This window comes from Amphibalanus amphitrite, unplaced genomic scaffold, assembly GCF_019059575.1.
Source record: "Amphibalanus amphitrite isolate SeventyFive unplaced genomic scaffold, NRLGWU_Aamphi_draft 000170F_arrow, whole genome shotgun sequence".
NCBI classification, from domain to species: domain Eukaryota; kingdom Metazoa; phylum Arthropoda; class Thecostraca; order Balanomorpha; family Balanidae; genus Amphibalanus; species Amphibalanus amphitrite.
Window position 1 is genome coordinate 230,564 of NW_024881665.1, and position 23,459 is coordinate 254,022.

Genomic DNA, 23,459 nt, shown 5'->3' on the forward strand with positions numbered 1-23,459 from the left:
GAATGTATGTCCGTAAATCGTAATTGATGACCTGTGAGTTTGTAATACACTGCTGAGTGGTCGTCATTTATGTAGGTATCTGTTGAGCTTTCGGCTGACTTTGAATGAAATCGTTTGGTGTGGCTTCCGACATTCGCAGCCTGCATTACACTGTGGAAACCAATTTGTGTCGCCGCCTGATCAGGAGGCAGGGACACCGTCCCTGGCGGGGGAGGGGGAGGAGGGTCGGGCAGAGGCGCTGCACTGTAGGCGATCCATGCATTCTAGCGCTTCAGGGGCCCGAAAAAAATGATGGCAAATATGAATAAATACTGGCGTATTTTGTAGCTAAATATCCCAGCACCCGAAATGTGACACTATTTGTAACATCAAGCCAAACACTTTCAAACCACACACGTCCAAACACGACCTTTTTTGGAGAGGCTGAGCTCTGGTGCCTGGTCGTGATTTGATCCTAGTTATATTTAGAGCTGTAAATCAAGACAAAAGTTGAATATATTGAAAACTCTAATTTTGATTGAAACCTCATTCCTTGCGAAGTAATATGCATGCCATACTTTCAACTTTTGAAGCTTCTCTATATTTTCTATAATATTTTGCATTACACCTTTTTGACTGCATCAGTTCAAGACTGTGTACAACGTTTGGCAATGCGCATGTTTTACTGTCCGCGAGATCCGACCACAAAAACACCATTACTTAGTAGCCTAATGTTTGTTCTCAATACCCTGTTAAAATTGTCTGCGACTTTTTGCGATTCACGGAGTTATGGGCGTTTTGCTCAACCCTTACCGTATAAGGTGGGGGCAGGGCCGAGGGGAGAGCGAAGTACCGCCGCCCAACCGAAGATTCTGTTCGCGACAGCTCCGAACTCACCAGCGATAGAAAGCTGAAACTTGGCATACCTGACCTTTGATTCAAGTCGAATCTTATGACACCAACTACATTTTTAGGTCAGGTCAGTTCACGGACCAATGACGTCATAAGTGAACCTCTGCACGATCCTCAGATGTCGCAATTTCGCAAAGCCCTCAATGCCAGAGCAGCTTTCACATGGAGATGAAACTTACAGAACCTAGTATCCTCCAGAGGATTCACAGTTTGTATGTCTCGGATTTTCCCTAAAGGTCACATGAGGTCAGGTCGATCACATGACCTCACCATTGTGAGTCAATGTTGTAAAATTAACGCTGCTATTTTGGCGCCGGGAACGATATCAAACTAGTTCAAGCTTTACTGTTGCAAGGTCCGATGCTTTACTTTTGCATTGTTGAACTTGCGTGACGTCATTTATGACGTCACTATGATCTGGTCATTATAGTTTTTGGTCCATAACTCCCCAACAAATTGAGCTAGCGATTCAGGCAAGCCACTAATGAACTCAGGAAGATCTGCCGAATCAAATGGTATGCAATTTGACCTCCTTCGACCATTTTCGTGACCTGGGAACTCTGACCTAAAAAACTTACAATCGGGTAGGTAGAAATGGCTTCCGTTCGGGGAGAGCAGCATGCCCACGTGGCACCGAAGTTCTAACTCATTTAGAGGCCAAACGGAAAACGAAATTCCTACTCCTTCCTTTAACTCCGTTAGCGTACATTCATTTCGCAACTTTGAATCCCAACCACCAAACATAAGCGTTACACTTACGTTGTAGGTAGACACGATACTAGGCACTAGCTAAAGCTATTTATATGTAGAACATGTGATCGGAACGTTCAAACAACCACAATTTTTCGCAAGTCATGGTCTCCTCTTTTTTGCTTTGCAATTGCATCTTTGCTTTGCTTACATGCAATTTCAGCGCTAAACCATTTTCATTTCACCGATAATTACCTTCTTCCTAAAACACGATAACTTGCGATCTCCTGAAATGTGGTAGTCTGTTGGTACTATTTTCCCCCAAACAGACCAGTCTGAAAGCGCCTTTGCAACCACAGAGATCTCTATGTTTGCAACAATGTTTTCTTTGCAAAACCAGCACCCGTGGTTTGCGATCAAGTGGTTCATCCGTAACTGACGCTAGTTGAGAAGTAAGTCATGACACAGACAACACTGTATATGTTTTTGTTAAGCCTCTTCTGTCCTGTGCTAAGCCTATGGGGAAAAGGCATTGCTCGCTCTCTTGCACGTTGCAAAGAAAACCTGATTACTTCTTATGCAAACACTTATATCAGTTGAAGCGCAATGAAACTAGGCACAAAATAAGGGGTTTAAGGATGACTGGTTTTGAGTCTAACTTAAGATATAGCTCATGAAGTGCTAGGATAGCGAAATCGCCTACTGTGCGCTGGTGGACTGGGGACCTCCCTGGTCAGACGGGCATGGGACCATCGTCTATCCCTGGTCGAACGGGCAGGGGCGTCCATGGTCGTGCGCCGTGCCTCGACCACGAACCCATTCCGTCTGCCCCGGTAGCTCCTCGCGTAATGTCAACACCTCGCAGCATTTCAAAATTGTGAAGTGAGCTTGCATCTCGACCGGCCCCATGGCATAAACATTGGACTGTTTATGGGCCGTGGCGGCCGAGCACGGACAGGCACGCGGCCGGCGGTCTTGGGCACCACCCGGGCCGATAGCGAAATAATTCACAGAACGGACACCGCCCGAAAGCCCGGCGCCCCTCAGACCGGATTGGGATAGCGAGGAATGTAAACTGAATTCTAGCTGATCCCCGATATTTCTGTTATGTTTTGAATAGAGCTGTTGAAATCAAAGTGAGGCGTTTCTTTTCTCGCCGGCCGATATTGTGATAGCTCGCTTCTTTCTATCGTCGCCGCGGGTTCTCCATCTTCATGGAAGCTTACCTTTTCCAAGAGGTCCTACTCTACCCCGCTAGGCTACCGCAGCACGCGGTCGTGGCCGTTGGAGGGGGGAGGGGGGGGGGGGGTCAGCTGGCAGCGGCGCCTTGGTCCGACGCTCGGACCCGCTCTCGGCAGTGTTGTTCATGGACGCGGATCAACTATATTTTTACCGCCGCCGGCGCCGATGAAGTGGGGACTGGCGGTGGCGCCAGCCCTCGGACGGCAGGGCCGCCGGGTCAGGAAGGGGCTCAGCGGGCAGGGTGCCGGGCTGGGGTCTGACGGTCCAACCCGTCCAGCCCGGCCGGTGACAGTCCCGGTCCGGGGAGCGACGGCCACGCCGCAGTGCCAAGACAGGTGACACGGTGATCACTGAACCGGCGTCGAAATTACTTTCTGGGAACGGGCCTACGGAACAGAGTATTCCCTCGACGATGGTATGAAATTGCTGATTGGGTTTTAGCAGTAACCACCGTCCACCTTGTATGCTGTTCGGTATCCTCATGAGTTAATCGCAGCTCCCCCGCTGCGCCTGTCCCAGTGTGCCGGGGTGACCGTCCTCCCGGGTGCCGGGCCGGCTCACGGTGCCGCCGCCAGCGCGCGGTCGCTCGGCACCGCCTCCCCATTCACTCCGGTGTCCGGTGAGCCGGAGCCGGCCGCCCGGCCCACCGTCCGTCCGTCTGGGAGGAAGGTGCGGCGCCACGACCCGGCCGCGCGGCCCGCCGACAGTCGGACCGAGCGGACCGGACCGGGCCGGACTGCCGCCAGGTGGCGTCACCCCCGCCCCGCCGCTGCCGCCGCCGCCGCCTGAGCGGCGCCACGTCACCGGCCCACCAGCTATCTTTGGCGCCGCGTGCATTGCCGGGATAATTGTCACCGGGCCCGGTCGGCGGGCGCCGGCGCCCCCCCCCCCCCCGCGCCGCCCGGTCACCCCCGGTCGCCGGGCCGGCGCCGCCTCTGCCGCTGGCAGCGGCCGCTATCCCTCATAGCCGGGCGGCGGACTCTGTTTACGGCTGACGTCAGCCGGAGAGGAATTCCAGCGCGGCTGCTCTCGGCGGCCAGCTCGGCGCCGGAAGCGCGGCCGGCGCCAGTCTGGCGGCGGCTGGCGGCTGGCCGCAGCGGGCGGCCGTGAGACGGCTGGGCGCGCCGCCGAGCCGAGCCGCCGAGCCAGCAGCCCGGAGCTAGCAGCCGCGCAGAGATCGCAAGACGCGGAACAGCGGGCCGCTCCGACGGGCACGGAGAAAGTGACGGTTCGTGTGCAGCAGGCCTGGAGACCGAACTGGCAGGCAAGGAGGCAGGCCTGGATGGTCCTGGCTGAGAGTGGTGAAGGGTCAGAGCAGACTCCGACACGCTAGGACCACAGAGGCTTCTAATGAGCTGACAGCATGCTAGGATGGACAACAGGGAATCGATATATGAATCAGAGGGATGAGGCAACGTTTTAAAATTAATGAACACTTGCAATGCTGCCCGAATGCTCAATGTGTCAAGCTCAACGAGGGGTAGCTAGCGACAGTCCAGTTTGTACAGGAAACTTAAGACACGTGGTGCCAAGGAGAACCGAATGCGGAAAATCATTTAACCATGATCGTAACTCCACCTTATAAGGCGAGGAAACCCCGTGAATTATTTATCACATTGCAGGGCACATCGCTGTGCACGTTTTCTCTGTAGACTTCCCCATCGTTTAACATGGCACATGTGTGCAGTGAGAGGGCTCTATCTGGTGCCAGCCGTACCCGTCGACCCGCTTTCGTATTTTGCGCGGCCCGCTGAACCGGTTGCAAACAAATGCTGACTGCTGCTGAGTACCTCAAGCAGATCGGCATGACCGCAAAGCCTGCCGTGGCGTCAGCGGGCCAGCGGCAGAGATCAGCAGATCAGCGCCGTGCCAGCGGGAGCCCGAATATCAATAATATCGGCCGGTCTGTGTCTGTGCTGCAGCCCCCGCCTCCGCTCGCGCCGCCGCTGACACGCGACCTCCTCATAAAATGGTCGGGACGGTCCGCCTTCCGAAAATGTCCCGAACCATTTCGAGTAGGAGCCGCCGTGCTAATTTATTCGATCCGGGTCGCCCGGCGGCGCCGCGATACGGACTGCTCGCCGATTCCGAGAACCGGCAGCAGGTTTGGCGGTGCGACGCTGGCGGCGCTAGTGGCGGCGGACAGCGGCGGCGGCGGCGGCGGCGGCCGGCAGTGGCCGTCCGCGGCCGGTCCGGTCCGCGCGCCCGTACCGCCCTCTCCGTGTGTGAGCCCAGCCGAGCAGTGTCCTGGCTCGGCGAGCCGACAGCGCTGGCCGAGACGCGCTCGGGGCCGCGTGCCTCGCTCCACCGCCGCCACGACCCGGCCGAGCGGCGCGCGGCACACGCACGCCGGTGGGACGCGCCGCGCAGCCGACGGAGCGGCGTCGGTGGCCGACTCAGGTGGCCGCGCGGCGACCGGCGGCCACGGCACGCGGGCTGCTGTGTGGGCGCAGTGGTGGTGACGAGCGGCAGCGCGTGAGTTACCAGTGCTGACGGACGGCGGATTGTGGACGGTGTGAGTCGGGTAGTGGAGAGTGGACGGGTGTTGGGTGGACAGCGGGGACCCTGGACGGAGAGGTGGCGTGCGCGGCCGACCCCCGGTGGGCGGGTGTACGACGGACGGCGGCCGGCGGGCCCGCCCAGCTGCGTCCGACCACCTTCGGCGCCGCCGGTGAGTCACCCTCGACGGGCCGGAGTCGTGCCGGCCTGCAGCGACCCGGCCGGACCATGCAGCGTCTGGCCGAGAGGCGCCGATCCCCTCCGCGACCCTGCAGCGGGCAGTGCCCCCTCCCCTAGGCGTACCGCCCCTGCAGCGGCCAGCGGCCTCTAGGCGGCATGCGAGTCGCCCCTGCGGTGGACGACTCGTCACCGGCTCATACCGGTGCAGTGACATCGGTTCTGTTATCGTAGCTCGTTCAGAGTCTGACAAACTTCATAACAGCTCCACCAGTGGGCAATGTGAAGCAGTTTTGCTTAGTGCACCTCTGGGCATTCATCTCCAAACTACGACGCGAGTTTTACGCGAGACGGAAAAGGCACGCTTCTTTTTAGTTAGCCTGTTGTCAGCTCACGTAAATGGAACGGACGTATTTACTTTTGCAGCCTGCAATGCGCATATGTTATGCCTGGTAGTTTTATTTGACGACATTCCGACTATTCCCCATAAGGCTGTTATTTTCAACAGGTAACATGAAAGTAACTGGAAACCGCTTTGTTTACCTAGCGTTGACGCGTTGGAGTTGCTCGAGTCATTTACACGCAGCAAGAGGGAGTGCAAACAACTCGGCACTGCTGACCATTGAGTTAGACGGTTTACAATGTTGAGTCCGACTATTTAGCTTAACTATGACTTTATACACGAGATCCTTTACCAGTGCTCTGACTGATACAGCTTGCAGTTTTGGAGGCGCCAGCCGTTGGCGTTGTTTATTTTCACTATAGCGTCATAGCCGTTACCTTGAACAGAGTGCTGTGTTTAGAGGGCTCGTGTTGCTCTCTCAGGTCGAGTATCAGCGGCCGAGCGTGGCTATTATTTGCTCTCTCCTCCAGTTGCATTGTTCAGAAGTAACTAAGTGGGTACCCATTTCTGTGTTACACTATGATGTGCGAACTGCGGACGGCTGTTGTGTCATTAGTTCTGTACCGTCGCCCGCGTCACTCTATCCTCTCGACTCGTGCTGTATATTGTCGCCTCTGACCGAGCGTATGGTCTGTTTCAGCCTGGATAATGGCCTCGTCCAGCGACGCCAGCTCGTCCGATAACGGAGGGCATCACGGTGAGTACACGGCAGACGGGCGCTGAGCAGGAACATTGGGAGGGAGAGGAAATAACGCGCTAAGGTGACCCATGGGATAGGCCACTCGTAGTGCGGGACGTTCTACAGGGGAAAACGACTGAAGTGGCTACTCGGTCGTAATGGACTTATTCGGACATGTAGAGAAAAAATATAAGGATAGAGGCTACCGCAGTACCTACCTCAGTACCTCGGAGACCGTTTGATCGCCAGCCGAACGGTCGCTCGGTATAGCGAGACCGTGGGAGCCCAGTTGGAGTCGCGCCGGTGCTCGCTGATGCTGTTTTTCACGGCTACCTATATTGTTTGCGGTCATGTCATTGGCAGTGAGCACGGCACTTGCAGTGAGCACGGCACTTTTTTTATTTATTCCTCGTCCTCCACACGGGATATGTTTTCCCATTTATGGGAGGGCTCCTGCTCCTCCTCAGGGCTACGGTGCAAGGCGGGAGTCCACCCCACCCCCCAGTGACACAGTTGGGGACGCCAGTCCGGAAGCCGGGCGGCACCGGGGATCGAACCCGGGTCCTCCCGACCACAGAACCGACGCCTTACCAACTGCGCCACTGGAGCCGCACTTGATAGGCCTGAAATTATACCTGGGGTTGCCTTTGGGACGGATGAGGTGAATAACTTTTGGCAGTTGCTGTCCTCATGAATTACACACCCAAAGTATGTGTAGCTTGTAATGATGCAAAAAGCTATGTATATTGACTGCATTGTTGTTCACCAAATTACCTTCTCTGCGTTACGGCATGATATGGATGCTTGGCCAAACCACTGTGCATGGAGTCGAGCTGTGGCCTCATTCGTTTATGTCTGAGGCCAGTTGGGACCGTGGTCGGGCTGCACTGAACTGATTCAGAACACTGCGCTGGCAGGATGGTGGCCGCATGTGTCCAATGGTCCGTTATATGACCGAAGGGGAATGCTTTATTGGGGCGTAGCTAGCGGCGAATGCATGCTCTTATGTCCTTTCCAACCATTACAATTCTCGCAAAACACTCTTATACGACGTACCAACGATGAAAAGGTTCTAACCATTTACTGGCGGCTAGAAATTCTGACGAGAGATGAAGAAATGCCGCCGTGTTTTTGGTAATCGCTAATAATCCCACGTAACGTCCGCATCAGCCGCCGGTCAGGCCGCTGCAGAGGCCGATTTTCCCTTCCTGTTCGTGGTGAGCCGACTGCTGACCTCCTGTAATCTCTAGCCGGTAATGGGTGATCGAGTTTCGAGACAAATGCCACAAGAATGCCTCGCTTCCCGGCCGGCAAATGAATGGGCGTGTCATTTTAGGTACACGGCCGATCAGCCGAGCGATTTGAGCCTTTGACACTTGGATATTGTTCTTGGGAACAGATTTGAACTAAATATGTCTGCCTGACAGTGGCGCTTCCGATAACGGCACTTGTTCGAACCACTCCTGCTGAAGCTGGGTCTGAGTATGCATTACTCAAGACTGTAGTCTTCAATTGCCCCCCGGTTACCATGGCGACCGAGTCGTGCCGTCGGCACCGCTCCGCCGTGGCGGCCGCGTAATGGCCAATCGAGCCGTGTTCTGGGAACTCCGTCAGCGCCGACGCTGCTAGCGCTGTCGTGGTCAGCCGAACCGACTGCGTGCCGCGTGGGAGATAAGGACTCCGTGTAGGATATCTTCCCCGGAGAGACAAAGCAGCCTCACTGCGGCATCCGGACTGACCGTGCCGTAAGCAGTAAAAGACGATGTGTCTTATTTGCCTCGTACAATTAACTCGCATTGTGTTCTGCGTCCATATGTGACGTCTTAGCTGGTAGCTTTAGAAACCTTTCTTTACTACACACTGGATGTAAATGCTGGGGTGATTGGGACTTGTACCAGTAGCTGCTTATTTCAGACTCGTAAAAACGGTACTCAACATTATATTTACTCGCACCGCACCCCTACCGTCGGGCTGATGCGTCCATAGAACTAGCCAAGCTTTCCTTCTGGATCGCAGCACAAATCTCTGCCGTCTATCTTTCGGAAGACTGTTCTTTTCCACTCATAATCGACACCTCCTTCCATCTGTGGGTATTGATCTTTCTGAGCCATATCTGGAAGTAGCTGACCTACCCTCCGGGAATAGGACGGCTATTCACGGACGCTGCGCTGATGCGCAAAGGAGATGATCTGGCAGCTTGTCTCTGCGTCTCTGTCAGAGCGCTCAGGTTTGCAGATGGATTGACTCAACGAAGATGGACCTCTGCCGTAGAGTTCTAGTTACCTGGCGTTCCACGTGGAAGGCCCGACCGACCGATGCATTCGTACCGAAGACGCCGCTGCCCTCGTTCAGCAAGGTCGATCGACGAGCAGTGGTATCGAGCAGCCATCCTATATCCGTCTCCGCATGTCAGTCAGTTTATGTATGGGCCGACTTCTGGCTTTTGTCAGCTTATTTTTCATTATTTTATTCCTAGCCCAATGTTTGTTTCGCGTGTTCTTTTTCCGAATCGAGGTTCTGTCGTGCGGTAATGTTTTTTGTTTGCTACCCTATGCCCTGCGCTGGGACAATGGGCAGCAAGCTGACATAACACCGGAGATCTATTTCGACCAGTTGCTGCCGCCGTTTGTTCACTGTTTGATCTGCTGAATCTCTCCCTGCTCCGCCCACCTGTGTGCGTCAAGTCACTGCCGGACGGGAGATCAGACGACTCAGTGACGCCAGGAGGGGCGCATCCGGCCGGCCGGCCGGCTGGCCCGGGGCCAAACAATGTCCACCCCTCCCCCCCCCCGACCCGTCCCCAGCTCCCCCACGGCGCGCGGCGCACGGCTCAGGTATGAGATCATCGACAAGAAGGCCAGCTGATCCGCCGCCGCTGACGGCAGGAGCCGCTGACGGGCTGCACTGATGTGCTTCACTGACGTGCTGGTGGGCTGCAGTGATGCGCTGTAACTACTGATGGGATGACGTGCTGCACTCAAGGCGCGGCGTCTGTTTACGTCCAGTGAAGTCACTCATACCCGAGGGCCGAGAGGTCTTGGAACGGCGCACCGACGCCGCAGTGTCGACACAACTCACAAGCTAGCGGTGGAGTCCCGTAGTCAGCGAGTGCAAACCTGCTGTGTGAATGTTACGGCTTGCCTCGTTCAAACATGCCTCGGGGACTATACCCTTCTGATCCAGGGCTGTCATTCGACTTTCGATTAGGTAAATGTTCCTGTCTGGCGTAGTGCGTGTCGCATCGCATTCAACATACATTTGACACACTCTAATAAAAAGGTCACCTGGTACAGCGGGTCCCGTGACTGCGTTACCGTAACTCCAGCGGACCCGCCACTCCAGGGCGACTATGGGCGCGCGCTGGACCGACTGGGATCGGCGCCCAGTTCCCCGAAATAAACTCCATTTCAGCAAAGGGCAGCGGCGCCGACCAAGCGCGCCGGCCGATGAGTTTCCGGAAGCGGGCTCGTCGTACCGCTCACGGCCGTCACCGGGGCAGGGGGGGGGGGGTGAAGCGGGCCAAACGTGCGCGCCTCACGCCACCCGGCGGTCGAATACGCACCGACAGGTGAAAGTCAAGTTCGAGCTCACCGCGTGCCTTTGTTCGGAACGAGTCCGATGTGCTGTCGCCGAGGGAATTTGACTGAGTAGGCGACAGGTTCCGTTGACGGTGGAAGGTGATATCTGTGACCTGAGGTCAGCACGGGTTCTTACTCCCTCCCCCCTGCAGCCGGCTCCTTTGCTGCGCTCGTGGCGGCCGGCCGGCCGGCTGCAGCGGGGGGGGGGGACGGGGCCGCCGGGCCGCCACCCGGCGGGGCCCCCGGCGCGGCGGCGGCGGCGGCGGCTGGCGGCTGGCGGGCCCCGTTGCTAGGTGACGGCCGTAACACCCACCGGCCAGCCGGCCCGTGCCGTCTCCGAGAACCGCGTCACGTGACGGCCGGGCGTCACGGTGCCCCTGCCCTTGGGCGACGACGGCGTGCGACTTCGACGCCGGGGGACGGTGCCGCGCAGCCATTAGCGAGCCGTGTGCGGTTATTAATTATCCATAAATAGACCGCATAGCTACATCTACTGCCGGTCACTTGGTGTAATGATGTAATGCATTCCATCCAGATGTTGTAGAATCCTGTGGGTTACCCTCGCAGCACGTCCGGCCGGCCGGCCGGCTGAAGGGCTGGATGTCTCCGCGGACCCCGCTCTGACCCGTGGGGCCTCCTGTCGACCTGGTGACAGCGGCGCCGGCCCGCAGCAGCCACTGGATGTGATCCGGCTGACTCAGTACTCTGGATTAGGCTGCAGCCCACAGTGCATTCCTCGGACCAGAGTGGCAGCCGGACCATGTTCTAACTCGGGTCACAGGCGACGGCTCAATTTTACGTAATATGTCTGCGGGGCGCAGGCCTACTTCGATTATTAGGATGTGTCAGTCGCTTTCAATTTGAACATTGAACAGTGCCGTTTACATTGAAAGTTTCGATGGAGCGTATCTTACAGTCAAACGTATCTTACATCTTGGTCAAACTATTATATTATTTTTCTTCTAAAGCAAATCACACCTAGTCGGATTTTCACGGATTTTCAAGAAGTTGATTGCCTCTGGCTTTCAACTTCTTTATAGGTTTGCACTTGTTTCGGGAATGATATTTCGAGATACATTTACGAAGAACTGCCTCCTGCTACGTTTGTGTGATAGCTGGATATGGCCGAGGCAGACAGTCTCTCCCGGGCAGCTCAGAGTAAATACTAGGCACGCCTCTGCAGGCGATGGTGTGGGCGGGCTCAGGCCATCTCGGCCACACCACTCGAGGGTCCGTCTGGTCTGCCGGTCCTGCAGGTGACTCACCATCCCGCCCCATCATGTGATCGACTATCAGCTCTGAGTGTCGTGGCCACTCTGATCTCGGTGCACGTCGTGGTTTGTAGGCCGTATGTGGAGCGAGATCCGCCGCCATTCCATGAACAGGTCTGTCTCGGGCAGTTCTGGTACCGGGACACCGTCTCAATACTGATCTTGATGCCACCGGATTCCTTAGGCTCTTCATTGAAAGGTATATCGGCCAGCTGACCTTCAAAGTTCGGTCGCAGTCGCGGCGGCGTCTGCATGGCCCGCTGACATGGATGCCTCGGTGACCTTTCGGGTCGGACGGTTGGCGACGACGCTAACGTGTTTCGCCAGAACGGGGACACTCCGAAATAGCAGCGCCACGAGCGACTCGAGTGCAGTCGGCTAATGGAGTTACAGTCCACGGATCGGCGGTATTGGACCATTGGTATTCTGACAGGGAGCGTATGTAACATACGTGGACACTGGACACGGCAACTGTCGTTTGATGTGCTTGCTGCTGCTGAAGTTCTGTTATTGAATTCCTTAGTTTGAGGCTTGAGTTTTTTTTTTGTACAATGTGAGTAACTTATTTAAGGACTCAAAAGCTAAGCACCAAGAGTAAACATGTTGCCAGCCCTACTTTTCACTGTCGGAGTTTCTCACTCTCAGATGTTAATGAAAAGGCTGTTCATCAAACTGTAGGGGAAGTTGGGGGAACGCCGAAGACTTTTTTCTGACGCCCGTAGCACGCAAGGTAGACAACATAAGCTATTCTTGTTGGCGTCATTCGAGAGGCCAGTCTTTTGCCTTTCAAACATACCAGGCGCATTTGATGAATTCGCATACCGTTAAGCGCACAAACTAAAAATATCAAAGAAGTGACTTTTTCGGCGTTGCCCTGGACTGCGGGGAAAGCCGAAAATGGGAGAAATGATCTACGGGGAATGCCGACATTGATGTTTTGCCATTTTATCTCAAACTTTATCCAGAATTGATCAAAGCTGACACGCGTTTTAAGAGCTTGAGGACGCGGTGCACACTGGAAGTTATAATTGTGTGATATAATAAGAACATGCCAGGTAAATCATTCCTTATAGGTAACAGGCCGTTGTGTCGGTTGAAAGTGTAATTTGTGTGACTAAAAATACGCGTTGCTATTCTACAGCAATGAAGTCCACGTAGCGTGCTTTTAACACGTGCGTAATCGCACGTTTTCGGCATTACCCCAGCCTGCCATACTTTCATTTGCAGGCCCATAACTTTTCAACGTGCTGTATAAATTTCAAATAGGCAGCACACTTATGCAAAGACATGCTAAAGATTACTTGACCGAATTGGCCAGACAAACGGTAGCATAATGAGTAAGAAATGCAGCTTCAAAGGCGCATGTAGTACAAGGGAAACGTACCTTGAAAACGCTCTTGGCGCCCTCACAGTCGAAGTATTCCGAATGACGACTCGTAACAAACATGCGATAATTGTAGTCACTTAAGCTTCAGAGCATCACTGACAGGTGGCATCCATGTCTTACGGTTTTCGAAATATCTCGAATTTCGGCTTTGCCCCAACTCCGGCATTGCCCCAACTTCCCCTAATTTATTTCCACGCACACAGTGTATTGCTGACAGGTATCCCGGCGCTGAGCGCAGAGGGTGACCATGAAATGGACTATAAGGCAATGGACCGCGCCGGCATTGTCCCACTGACTCCACTCCGGCAGCGGCCGGCTCTGTTCCCCGAACTGTGCACGGCTGTTCGTGAGCGGGAAGTGGCTGCGCGACAAACAATAATGGCCGCGGTTGCGTCGCTGGCGGTGGCTAACGGTCCCCCGCCGGCGCGGCAGCGTTTCAGGGTAGCCGACCCCCTGTCCGGTTCCCGGGAAGAAGCCGCCGCTTCCTCCGGTGTTCCCCATGCGGGCGCGTCACCTGAACCTGGCTTTTATTTGTGCTTAATATGACCAATTACCTTTTCGGTATCGTAGTTTTCTTGCGTCACCGCCGCTTGTCACCGGCAGGAAGACGGAACTGTGGTGTCATTTGCCATCAGTTCTCCCGTACCGAGAGACATAACAGAAAACAGCTTTCTGTGAAAAAGAGATCCTGGATCGAAAGAACAAGACGTTAAATAAATATGGAACAGATGTCCACGCTTTTTAGCGTTGTCTGTATTAAGAAAAGAAATAAACATAATCTTCGGTTCTCTCGGCTTTGCCATTGTTTGATATCTATATTCTGGGAAGCATTATTTTTAGTTGTGCTCACAATACCGAAAGACGGGTAATGTTAAGCCATCAAGATCAATGTCAGGTCGCATTTTGAAGAAATGAATGAACAAAATGGCGATATCGGATGGCGATGGACTGCGCATGCACTGTACCTATGTTTAGAAGCAAAATTAGGATTTCTGAGAAACAACGGAGAGAAATATTTACGTTACGGGGATCGGTTTCATTATCGGTGTCATTTACATTGAATATTTCATAATGCATGCAGTGAAATTGTAAAAGAGTACTGCACACCCCGTACAGAGCCAGCCCTTCAATGCTTTGAGAGGCTTTAAGTATAGCCTCTCCGTATAGTTAAGTTCAGGGCGAGTCGTCCTGTGGAGAGCGCATTGGAAGAGGGTGGGGGCCTGAAGCCGTCAGGGCGTCTCGTGCTGTCCACCGCCGCCCAACCGAGCCACGTCGTGCACAAACCTGGAACACGGCCACCGGCGCATCGCCTGATAGGGTTTGTTTCATTCCCCGAACCAGACAACTTCGTCTTGTTTTGACGCGAAAAAAATCCAGTGGATGTGCCTCAAACTATATCCTTTTACAGGGTAATTGAGAATGCGAAGATGATATCTTGACATGAATTTACTCAGTTATTTGCGTCGGCCCAAGACAGGTTTTCGAGTCGTTTTTGGGGCTATCTGAAGTTTTGTCGAGTTGAGATATGCAAATGTGCAAACACTCCAGTCCAGGCCGCAGCAGTCTTGGGGAGTTCCCCGCTATTTCAACATCGAGTAAGACGGGTTGTTTTGCCATGAAGCTTGTCTGGTCGGACCACATCCATCTGTAAACCTGGTAGGTCTACAGGGTGTAACGAAATTATTCGGACATCTATTTTTTCGCCATATCTGCTCGCACAGTTTCTCTTTTAATGTCAGAAGCTGGAAAATTGGATGAATGCATACCTCTGGTATCTGCTCTCAACTCAGCAGTGACCTGACCTTGCGAAATGACTCTTGCTCTGAGTAAGAGTCGAGTCGCCGACGGGTTCATTTGATAGTTTTCGTTTAAGGCAGTGGAGAGAAAGGAGTACAGTCTCTCGTTTCGTAGTAAGGCTACGTGTTGGTGGTATGGTGGCATGAGCCAGAAGCTGGTCTGTCAGCAGCTGGACATCAGCAGCAGCCAGTAGCACATCTGCCTGAGGCGTAATAAGCTGGGACTTGGTGGCAGACTCAGCCCGGCCTCGATCGCAAAAGGCGCCCTTTGCCAAGTGGTGAGGAGAGTTGTCAAGATAGCGACAAGGAAACGGCACCAATTAATCCGCATACTGACTCGAATTCTTACCAAGGTAGATAATAAGAGGTCCCACCCACATCATGATTCACCGTTACCCGCCCTTTAGCTTGGTTTTACTGCCCTTCAAACTGGAAAAGACAATGAAATTGACGGGAAAACAACCAGTTCACCACCTTTGGCTTCAGGCCAGGGCGTGTCCACTGGTCGAAGGAAGACACGAATGAGGTGACCTGGTCGGATGGGAAGCTGTTCGAGCTGCGATACCCGTTGAACCGTCAAATCGGCCATGTGTTGGCTGCCAGCAGCTCGAATGTGCCGGCCGTCGCCGGCGTCAAACATCCGGCCAAAATCCAGACCTGGAGCATGTTCAGCTGCTGTGTAATATTCAAGCTGTTCATGACGACACAGAAAACCACTATCAGTGACGAGTATTACCGGCGCAACATCCTGGCTAGCGATTGGTTGGAGCCACTCAACCAGACGGCACAGGATGGCTCGGTTTCTGAACGTGTACCGATACCTGATTCAAGCCGCGCAGTCTTCATACGGGGCGGCGCACCACCTTCAAGTCCCTAGCAGAATGAGAAGTGATGCCGAGAGGACCTTTTTGTTCTTCTGGGCTAAAGGGCTATGGCTTGGAAATAGTTCCCATGCAATTCCGTCGATATATTATGGACTATTGTCCATCAGGAGATGAATGAGGGGACACCCGCCACCAGCGCCGCCCAACTGCGGGCACAGGTTAGTAAGGCGCCATTCTATATGAAACCCACTGTGCTGGAAAATCCAGTGGCTGGAATGCTCCAAAAATGTGTACCTGCGCTCTTATGAAAGGTGGCTATATAATAATTCAAAAGGGAAAATATCAGAATGTCTTGCTTCTTAATTACAGCGCGAAGAAAGATGTCCGGATAATTTCGTTACACCCTGTAAACTAACCTCAGTGTGCAGGCAGTGACTTTAAAACTTTAAACATGTATGTATCTTGTTTTATATTTAGCTAATGGAAGTTATTCATTCATAAATACCCATTAAAGACTTATCTGCCCTAAGGAGAAAGGTTATACGTTTGATGCATCCGCATTGTTGATTTGCTCATCCGGGAAATGGCGTACACCAATTACCTAAGATCATTATTCCAGGGGGCTTTGATGGTTCTCTGAAGCAAATCACGTGCTCAGTTCCGTCTGGACCGTCATGTGTTGTTTTTTTTGTGGCGGGATCGTCTTTGTGGCCGTGCTTACCGAGTTTTGTGCTGCTTTCTGACGCAACCAGCTGTCTGACGGGCCTCGGGTTTAGCGAACAGTTCGGGGAGCTCACCTCGGCGTTAAAGTCGTTTGAACTGACGCCGCTCTTAGCATAGTTTTTCCTTTTGGAACGTTCTTTTGATTTATATCGCAGTGCATTCAGAGTCTGCTGCGAATGCGATACAGACTCGGGAGAGCCAGAGGTGTTTGCACTACACACGGATATTTTATGTGCACGCGTACACCTCCTAAGCTGGGACGCATCCACTGGGCTTTTTAGTTGTGATATGTTTTGTCTTTGATCTGTACTGATCTTTTGAACAGGTTAGAGAAAAAGCCACGAGAACTCACTCCTTCCCAACTCACTCACTGCAGAGTGCGGACAGCCCAACTCACTCACTGCAGAGTGCGGACAGCCCACCTCACTCACGAGGCGGCCTCTCATTCACGGGACGGGCCAGCTCTCTGTAAAGCTCGGCGTGGCGTGTTCTGTCGAGCGCGGCCACTCGGCTGGGTGGGGGTGGGGGTGTGGGGGGGGGGTAGGTTGCAGCCCGACCTCTCCGCTCTCCCAGCTGCACGGACTGGGGAGGGGAGCGGGGGAGGGGAGGGTGTCTGCCGGCCTTCGCTGTCCACCGGCGCCGCCAGCGGCCGCCGCGGCGACTGCCTTGTTTGGGGCGGAGCCGGCCCTCTCTCTCCGGCCGGACCGCCCCCTCCCCCTCTCCCCGCGCCGGGCCTGCTGGGCTGGGAGGGGGCGGGCCGGTCGCCGCCGACGGCTGCCCCGCCCCCTCACCGGGCCGAGCTGCTGGCGGATCGCGGAAATGTTATGCCACCGGATCAGGTAATGATCAGCTGCGGATCCGTACTGAATGAAAGATGGTTTTTGTAGCCGCTCTGCGCTGAATGAAACGTGAGTCATTCCTGTTGACCGACCACGGCAGCTGTAGGCTGCTTTCTGACGCTGCTCTATTGCCGGAAGCCTCTGTGAGGTGCGGCGTTTCTAAGGGCCAAGCGGCGTCCAGTCGGCCCCGTTCGCCTGCCTGCGCGGCCGGCCGGGAGGTATCCTCTCTGACTCAGCACTCGGCCGGCGAGCAGCAGCTCCGCGCCGCGGCCTCGGCCGGCCGGTGACGTCACCGCGCGCCGGTCGGTGACGTCACCGACCCGAGACCGGCGACGGGCGGCGCATGCAGCGGCTGAATAGCGGGCGAGGCGGGTCCGGCGGGCGGCGAGCGGGTACTGTCACCAGCTCAGGTGCCGCAGCTGGGACGCCGCGAACGGCGGCCGGCGGCACAGTGTAGACTGGGTGCCGGAGCGTCGTGGCGCAGTTGCCGCTGATGGGAATTCTTGCGGTGAATTGAAGCGGAGATGGTTTTGAAATCGGGTTTCAGAATGTTTTATGTAATGTCTACAAATAGAAATAGTCAGTACGGTACGCCACGCGCCTGTCCACAGTGATGCAAATGGGGTTCACGAGTGGCCATAAATACCCAAAAGTCAAGTTTACCAAATCGAGTTAATTGCGATATGGCCGAGTAGACAAATGCTTGGGGCATCTGAAATCACATGTTTTTCATGTTTTTGTCAAAACCGGTCTCGTGTATAATCGTCAGAAGTCGTGACATTTTCTAGGTCGTAAAATGACGGTCAGACGCTCGCAAGTTCAAACGCCGCTGGTTTGCATTCATTTCGTACAAATTGAAAAAATTATGCATGGGAATGATCCCCAAAGCCTTCTGCTTCTAATGCTGGGTTACAAAAAGCCGTATCTCATTCGCTTTGGCGGTAATCTGACTATTTATCATCATGTTGCAATCGAAGTTTTTTACTAAGAAAAAAATGCTTTCGTTTCACCTACAGCACTTAACACAGTGTGTGCCCATTAGTCCACCATACCATAGCCTTCCCTAATCATTTCTGAGTCGCATCGTGAAAGAATTAAGGCGCTAGCACAGGGCTGACCGGCGCTACAGAGGTTTTTGTCCGGGCGGTCGGGTGCCGCAGTGGGCGCGCAGTGGGCGGGTGGGTGCCGTCGCGCGGCGTCCGGGCGGCGCGGCGGCGCGGCGGCGCGGCCGCCCGGGCCGCCCGCTGCGCCGCGGCACCCGACCGTGCCGGACGAAAACTTCTGTAGCGGCGGTCAGCCCTGTGCTAGCGCCCTAATTCTTTCACGATGCGACTCAGAAATGATTAGGGAATGCTATGATATGGTGCACTAACGGGCACACACTGTGTGAAGTGCTGTAGGTGAATTGAAAGCAAATATTTTTGGTAAAAAACTGCGGTTGCAACATGATTACAAATAGTTAGCTCACCGCCAAACCAAAATAGATACGGCTTTTTTTGACGTGGCATTAGAAGCAGCAGGTTTCGGGAATCATTTTCATGTATGATTTTTGCAGTTTGTATGACATGAACGCACGCTAGCGGCAGTTGAATTTCAAGTACCTGACAGTCATTTTACGACATCGAAAATGTCTCGACTTCTGACAATCCATACACGAGGCCGGTTTTGACAAAAACATTAAAATCATACTTTTTCAGACACCCCAAACATTTGCCTGACTGACCATATTACGATTCATTCGATTAAGTGAACTTGAATTTTGGGCCTTTTTCGTATTTATGGCCACTCGTGAACCCCATTTGCATCACTGTGCTGTCTCTCCAATTCGATGTTTGATAAAACGTCAGCTATTTTAACGTTTATGTGGGCCGATCAAAAGCTCACAACTGACGATAGATAGCCCAGTGAGTGGCACGGTGCGAACCTCAAGCCCGTGAGTACTAGACCTCAAAGGGTAGTGGAGCCACTCAGCCGCTATAAATAACGATGACCGAGTCTTTGAGTGTCCAGGACGGAGCGGGAAGGAGGGGAGGGGCCGTGACGTTCTTCATGGTACCCTTTTAACAACCGCCACGCTCGGTTCTACGAATGGACGAAACTGGCAGGTACTTGAGAGCCCGTAGGCCTCCAAGTCCTAATAGATAATATACGCTCGTCTGCTCGAGCAATGCGATGCACTCTGGGTGGAGAATCCGCATCCAGCAGCCTGGAGCCTGGAGCTGTTCTTGTTTCGGGCCTTTGTCTGGGTTTGGAGACCAGACGAAGCCTGACGTGCCGTGAACCGACCTCACCTGAGCTCACCAATCACCGCTCACTCACCTGAGCTTCAATCTAGCTCTGTGTTCTATGACTCACGGCACCTCGGTAACACCATGGCAGCTACCGTGTTACGCGGCACCCCTGTCCGAGCCCGCTGGGCAGGCAGCTGGAGCGCCCTCACTAACCACGCCAGCCGGCCGAGCCGCGGTCGAGAGCGTCCGCGCCGCGCTGCAAATAATGCGTGCCGCCGTAACTGCGCGTCGACACGCCACAGTTCGACTCGGACCACGGACATGGGGGCTGTGTGGGCCGCGGCACTCCCCAGTTACCGGGGCCACAGCAGTGTGTGTTTCTCACCTCTTGGGAAAGCAAATATTGGCGCAGGGCGGAGCAGCAGGAAGAATGTTTAGGAAACAGAATGAATGGGCGTTTTGTTTGGTTGTTTATTCAATAGCCGGTGGTCGTATAAAACAGAAACATGACTGATGAATTTCCGTTTGCCCGTTGTTTTACATTAAGTATAGTAGGAATTATGATCGAAGGGATTGGGAACTGCCAATTATGCCGTTTGACATTACGGTAGTGTAGAACACCTTAACTAGACCTTACGATCGTTCATGTTTACGTAGTGCAGCACTCGTTTGCTTAGTCAGTGCCGGCGGCACCGTGCCTCTATCCACGTGCCGACGGCCCCCGGTCCGTCTCCGGGTGTCCAGACGGCCCCCGGTCCGTCTCCGGGTGTCCAGACGGCCCCCGGTCCGTCTCCGGGTGTCCAGACGGCCCCCTGTCCGTCTCCGGGTGTCCAGACGGCCCCCTGTCCGTCTCCGGGTGTCCAGACGGCCCCCGGTCCGTCTCCGAGTGTCCAGACGGCCCCCTGTCCGTCTCCGGGTGTCCAGACGGCCCCCGGTCCGTCTCCGGGTGTCCAGACGGCCCCCTGTCCGTCTCCGGGTGTCCAGACGGTCCTTCTGTCCGTCTCCGGGTGTCCAGACGGCCCCCTGTCCGTCTCCGGGTGTCCAGACGGCCCCCTGTCCGTCTCCGGGTGTCCAGACGGCCCCCGGTCCGTCTCCGGGTGTCCAGACGGCCCCTTGTCCGTCTCCGGGTGTCCAGACGGCCCCCTGTCCGTCTCCGGGTGTCCAGACGGCCCCCTGTCCGTCTCCGGGTGTCCAGACGGCCCCCGGTCCGTCTCCGGGTGTCCAGACGGCCCCCGGTCCGTCTCCGGGTGTCCAGACGGCCCCCGGTCCGTCTCCGGGTGTCCAGTCCAGACGGTCCTTCTGTCCGTCTCCGGGTGTCCAGACGGCCCCCTGTCCGTCTCCGGGTGCTCACTGCCCAGACGGTGTTCCGACGTACCTGTTTGCGCCCCAGCCTGCACGAATTAATTACACATTCTCACATGTCACGCTCGGTATATACCAAATGTGAAGGCCTTCCCGGAAAACCAGCCTGTACTTAGTTCTCAGAATGGATATTCGCCAAAGATTACATTTCAAGGCCGGCTGGCTGGCCGGGCGGCGAGCGAGCGGCGGGCGGCGGGCGACAGAAACGGTTCTTGGCGACGGACAGGTCGCTGCGCTGCAATGTCGGGCAGGGGGGGGGGGGCAGCGACGGGGCAGGCCTGGCGCGCCGCGGGCAGTCGGGGAACCGCAGAGACGGAAGAGGGCGTGGAGATGGGAAACGATGGCTGAATGTTTGGGGAGGGGGAGAGAGATCACAGGTGTTCGTCCCTCACAGACGGCTGTTGAGCGGGAGCCCCCGGTGCCCCCGCGCGCCTGACCCTGGCCCACAGCCGCCATCCGTCTCGGTCGGGAGTGTGCAGACACCGGCGGCTGCAGAGACGGCCCAGGTGCGCCTCTATGAGCTGCCGCAGCCCGACTCGTCCTGAACCAGTCGGTGATTCATTCGCCGCTGAGCCGACGGAAAGCAAACAAAATACGCCCGGATTCCCTGTCCGTCTGCCCAGTGTGCACCTGGTCAACAGCGCAGATGTAAGGCGGATGCGGCGACTGTTTGTGGGCGACAGTGGTTTCACCAGTGATAACCAGAGGGGACAGGGGATGTCCCACCCCTCGGGACATTCCCAGCCCCACTGACTGATTGCTCCAGCAGCTGATAGCTGGTCTGGTGTTATTCCATCTCCGGTGGTGCTGATCATTGTTTCCTAAACGCATTTGCCAACGCCGAACGTACGGCGCTGCTCAACCAGCAAACGTAGGCAATAAACGGCACCGTCGCCCGATTTTTATGTGCCGGGACGGATTGAATGGGACTTTTTAAGCTGGCATTTACGGCTGGTGATAAGTATTACAGCGCTAATTCATCTGATACTGATCCGGCTGCATGATACCGGGCTGGAGCTATTGTCTGGTCGGTAATGGATTACGACTGGTCCGCGGGGCGTGATAGCCTTTGACGTCTTGCACGCCGGCTACAAACAGGAAAAACGCGATGACTGGCACGCCCATTATCCAGCCCCGATCCAATGTTGACTTAGAAACACGTGTCCTGGCTGCCAATATTGCCGCTTTATAGATTGTCAACTGTCGCTGGCATGCATCGAGCATTGCAGTTACGGGGCTCGAAGCCATGGCAACGGAGTAGCGTAATGCCGTTCCCTAAGCTCAGCCTCCGCTCTTGTTCCCTTTGTGGACGGCCGACTGCGTGACATTAGTGGCAGAACACCTTCAATTAAGTGGGGGGGGGGGGGGCATTGCCGACTTTTGGTCCCATTCTTTTCATGCAACGCCCATAGGGCTAATGTTAAAATGCCAAAATCAAGGGGGCACGGTGCCGCGGTGCCCTTCCCCCCCCCCCCGTTCCGCCGCCTATGCTGCATGACCCGTCCCGCCCTGTCATCACTGCATTTGTTGTTGATACATCAACCTTTGTCCTTATACGGCTGTGTTTGCGGCCAGCCGGCTCTCAAAGCTGCGGCGGCTCCGAGATCCATTCTGCGAGAGCTGCGGCGGCTCTCTGCTTCATTCTCCGAGAGCTGCGGCGGCTCTGCTCCGGAGCCGGCCGAAGCCTCACGAGGTGCTCTGCCGAGCCGGTGCTCTGCCGAGCGCTCGGCGGCGCCGAGAGTACCGGGAACCTGGCCTGACACCATCACATAGAGCGCGCGGCACGGCCCCGTTCCAGGAAGGACGGCGTCCGAGCGGCGCGCCGGCCGGCCACTGCAGTCGGCCTGACGGACGGCAGAGCGCGCGCTGGAAGTTGGAGCGGCGCCGTGCGGAGGCGGGCCGCCGGCGGCCGCGCCGGTGAAACCGCACCTCCCAGTGGACAGTGTCGCAAGGCCGCCGCTGCTCGGAGCTCGTTGGGTCGAGTGGTGCGCCGGTGAGCGGCTCCAGCCGCCGCCGCTGAGCAACGGATCGATGGCCGCTCGTCTCGGCGGCTGGCTTACCTGGCGCTCGGCGAGACTCAACGCAGCGCGCGGGGCAGAACAGATGGGACGCGATGGCAAAACAATGCAGCGGCGATTATGTCAGGTGTGCGGGGATAAGTGTATGCAGTCCGTAGTCCGAAATCGGTGTCAGGTGGCCTACTGGTATCCCGCGTAGCGACCGTTCCGTGTAGGTTACACTTTACGCCGCTAGATGGCAGCAGTAGTGGACGCCTGCAGTTAGACTGTGCCGCATGGCTCTACGCTTCTGCCGAAGGCCGGCAGATGAATTTGGATCGCTGACCGAATTAAATCGACATAGCTGGGATATTTAGGACCGAAGTGATTTGTGTCTACTCCGGGCATTGTTGAGAGCGCTCTTCATTTTGGAGATGGATAATGTCCGTGAATCTGGGACGTATCCTCGGCACCGACTGAGTGCCAGTACCGATACAGCTAACCACTTCAAATGCGGAAATACCATCGATTTGGACACTGCTGAACACGCTGGGAATACCGCGGGTGCAGACAGGTTGTCGAGTCCCTGGGTGGACGCTAAATGCCAATCGCCCTGAACATCTTCAACAGCCGCACGTTCCCATGGTTTGTCGGAACCCTGTGTAGAGAAGGTACTATAGTTAATTGCATTGCAAGCCCTTCAATACACTGGTATGTCTTATGCTAGCCGTTCTGATTTATTTTGCAATTATTCTGGAACATATCAGCATATATCTGGACAGCGATCAGCAATCCTCTCCCCTTTAAATCTCGACTCAGTATCCGCGCTGCTCACTCCTGAAGGCACGGTTCCCTTCCGACGTTCCCCGC

At 55.3% G+C, this 23,459-nt stretch overlaps 1 protein-coding gene across 2 annotated transcripts in view; it reads left to right on the forward strand.

Annotated features, from left to right (window-relative positions):
* Window positions 1-23,459, forward strand: part of LOC122383691 (proline-rich protein 36-like) — a 72,187-nt gene that overhangs the window by 15,611 nt on the left and 33,117 nt on the right. Inside the window, exons 1-2 of one of the 2 annotated variants that reach the window (XM_043370372.1) lie at window positions 5,018-5,494; window positions 6,543-6,599. In XM_043370372.1, coding sequence (XP_043226307.1) covers window positions 6,551-6,599 — 49 coding nt within the window. In that variant the 5' untranslated portion in view covers window positions 5,018-5,494; window positions 6,543-6,550. Of the gene's footprint in view, window positions 1-5,017; window positions 5,495-6,542; window positions 6,600-23,459 lie in introns of those variants that run through there. The other variant, XM_043370371.1, reaches the window with a different exon arrangement.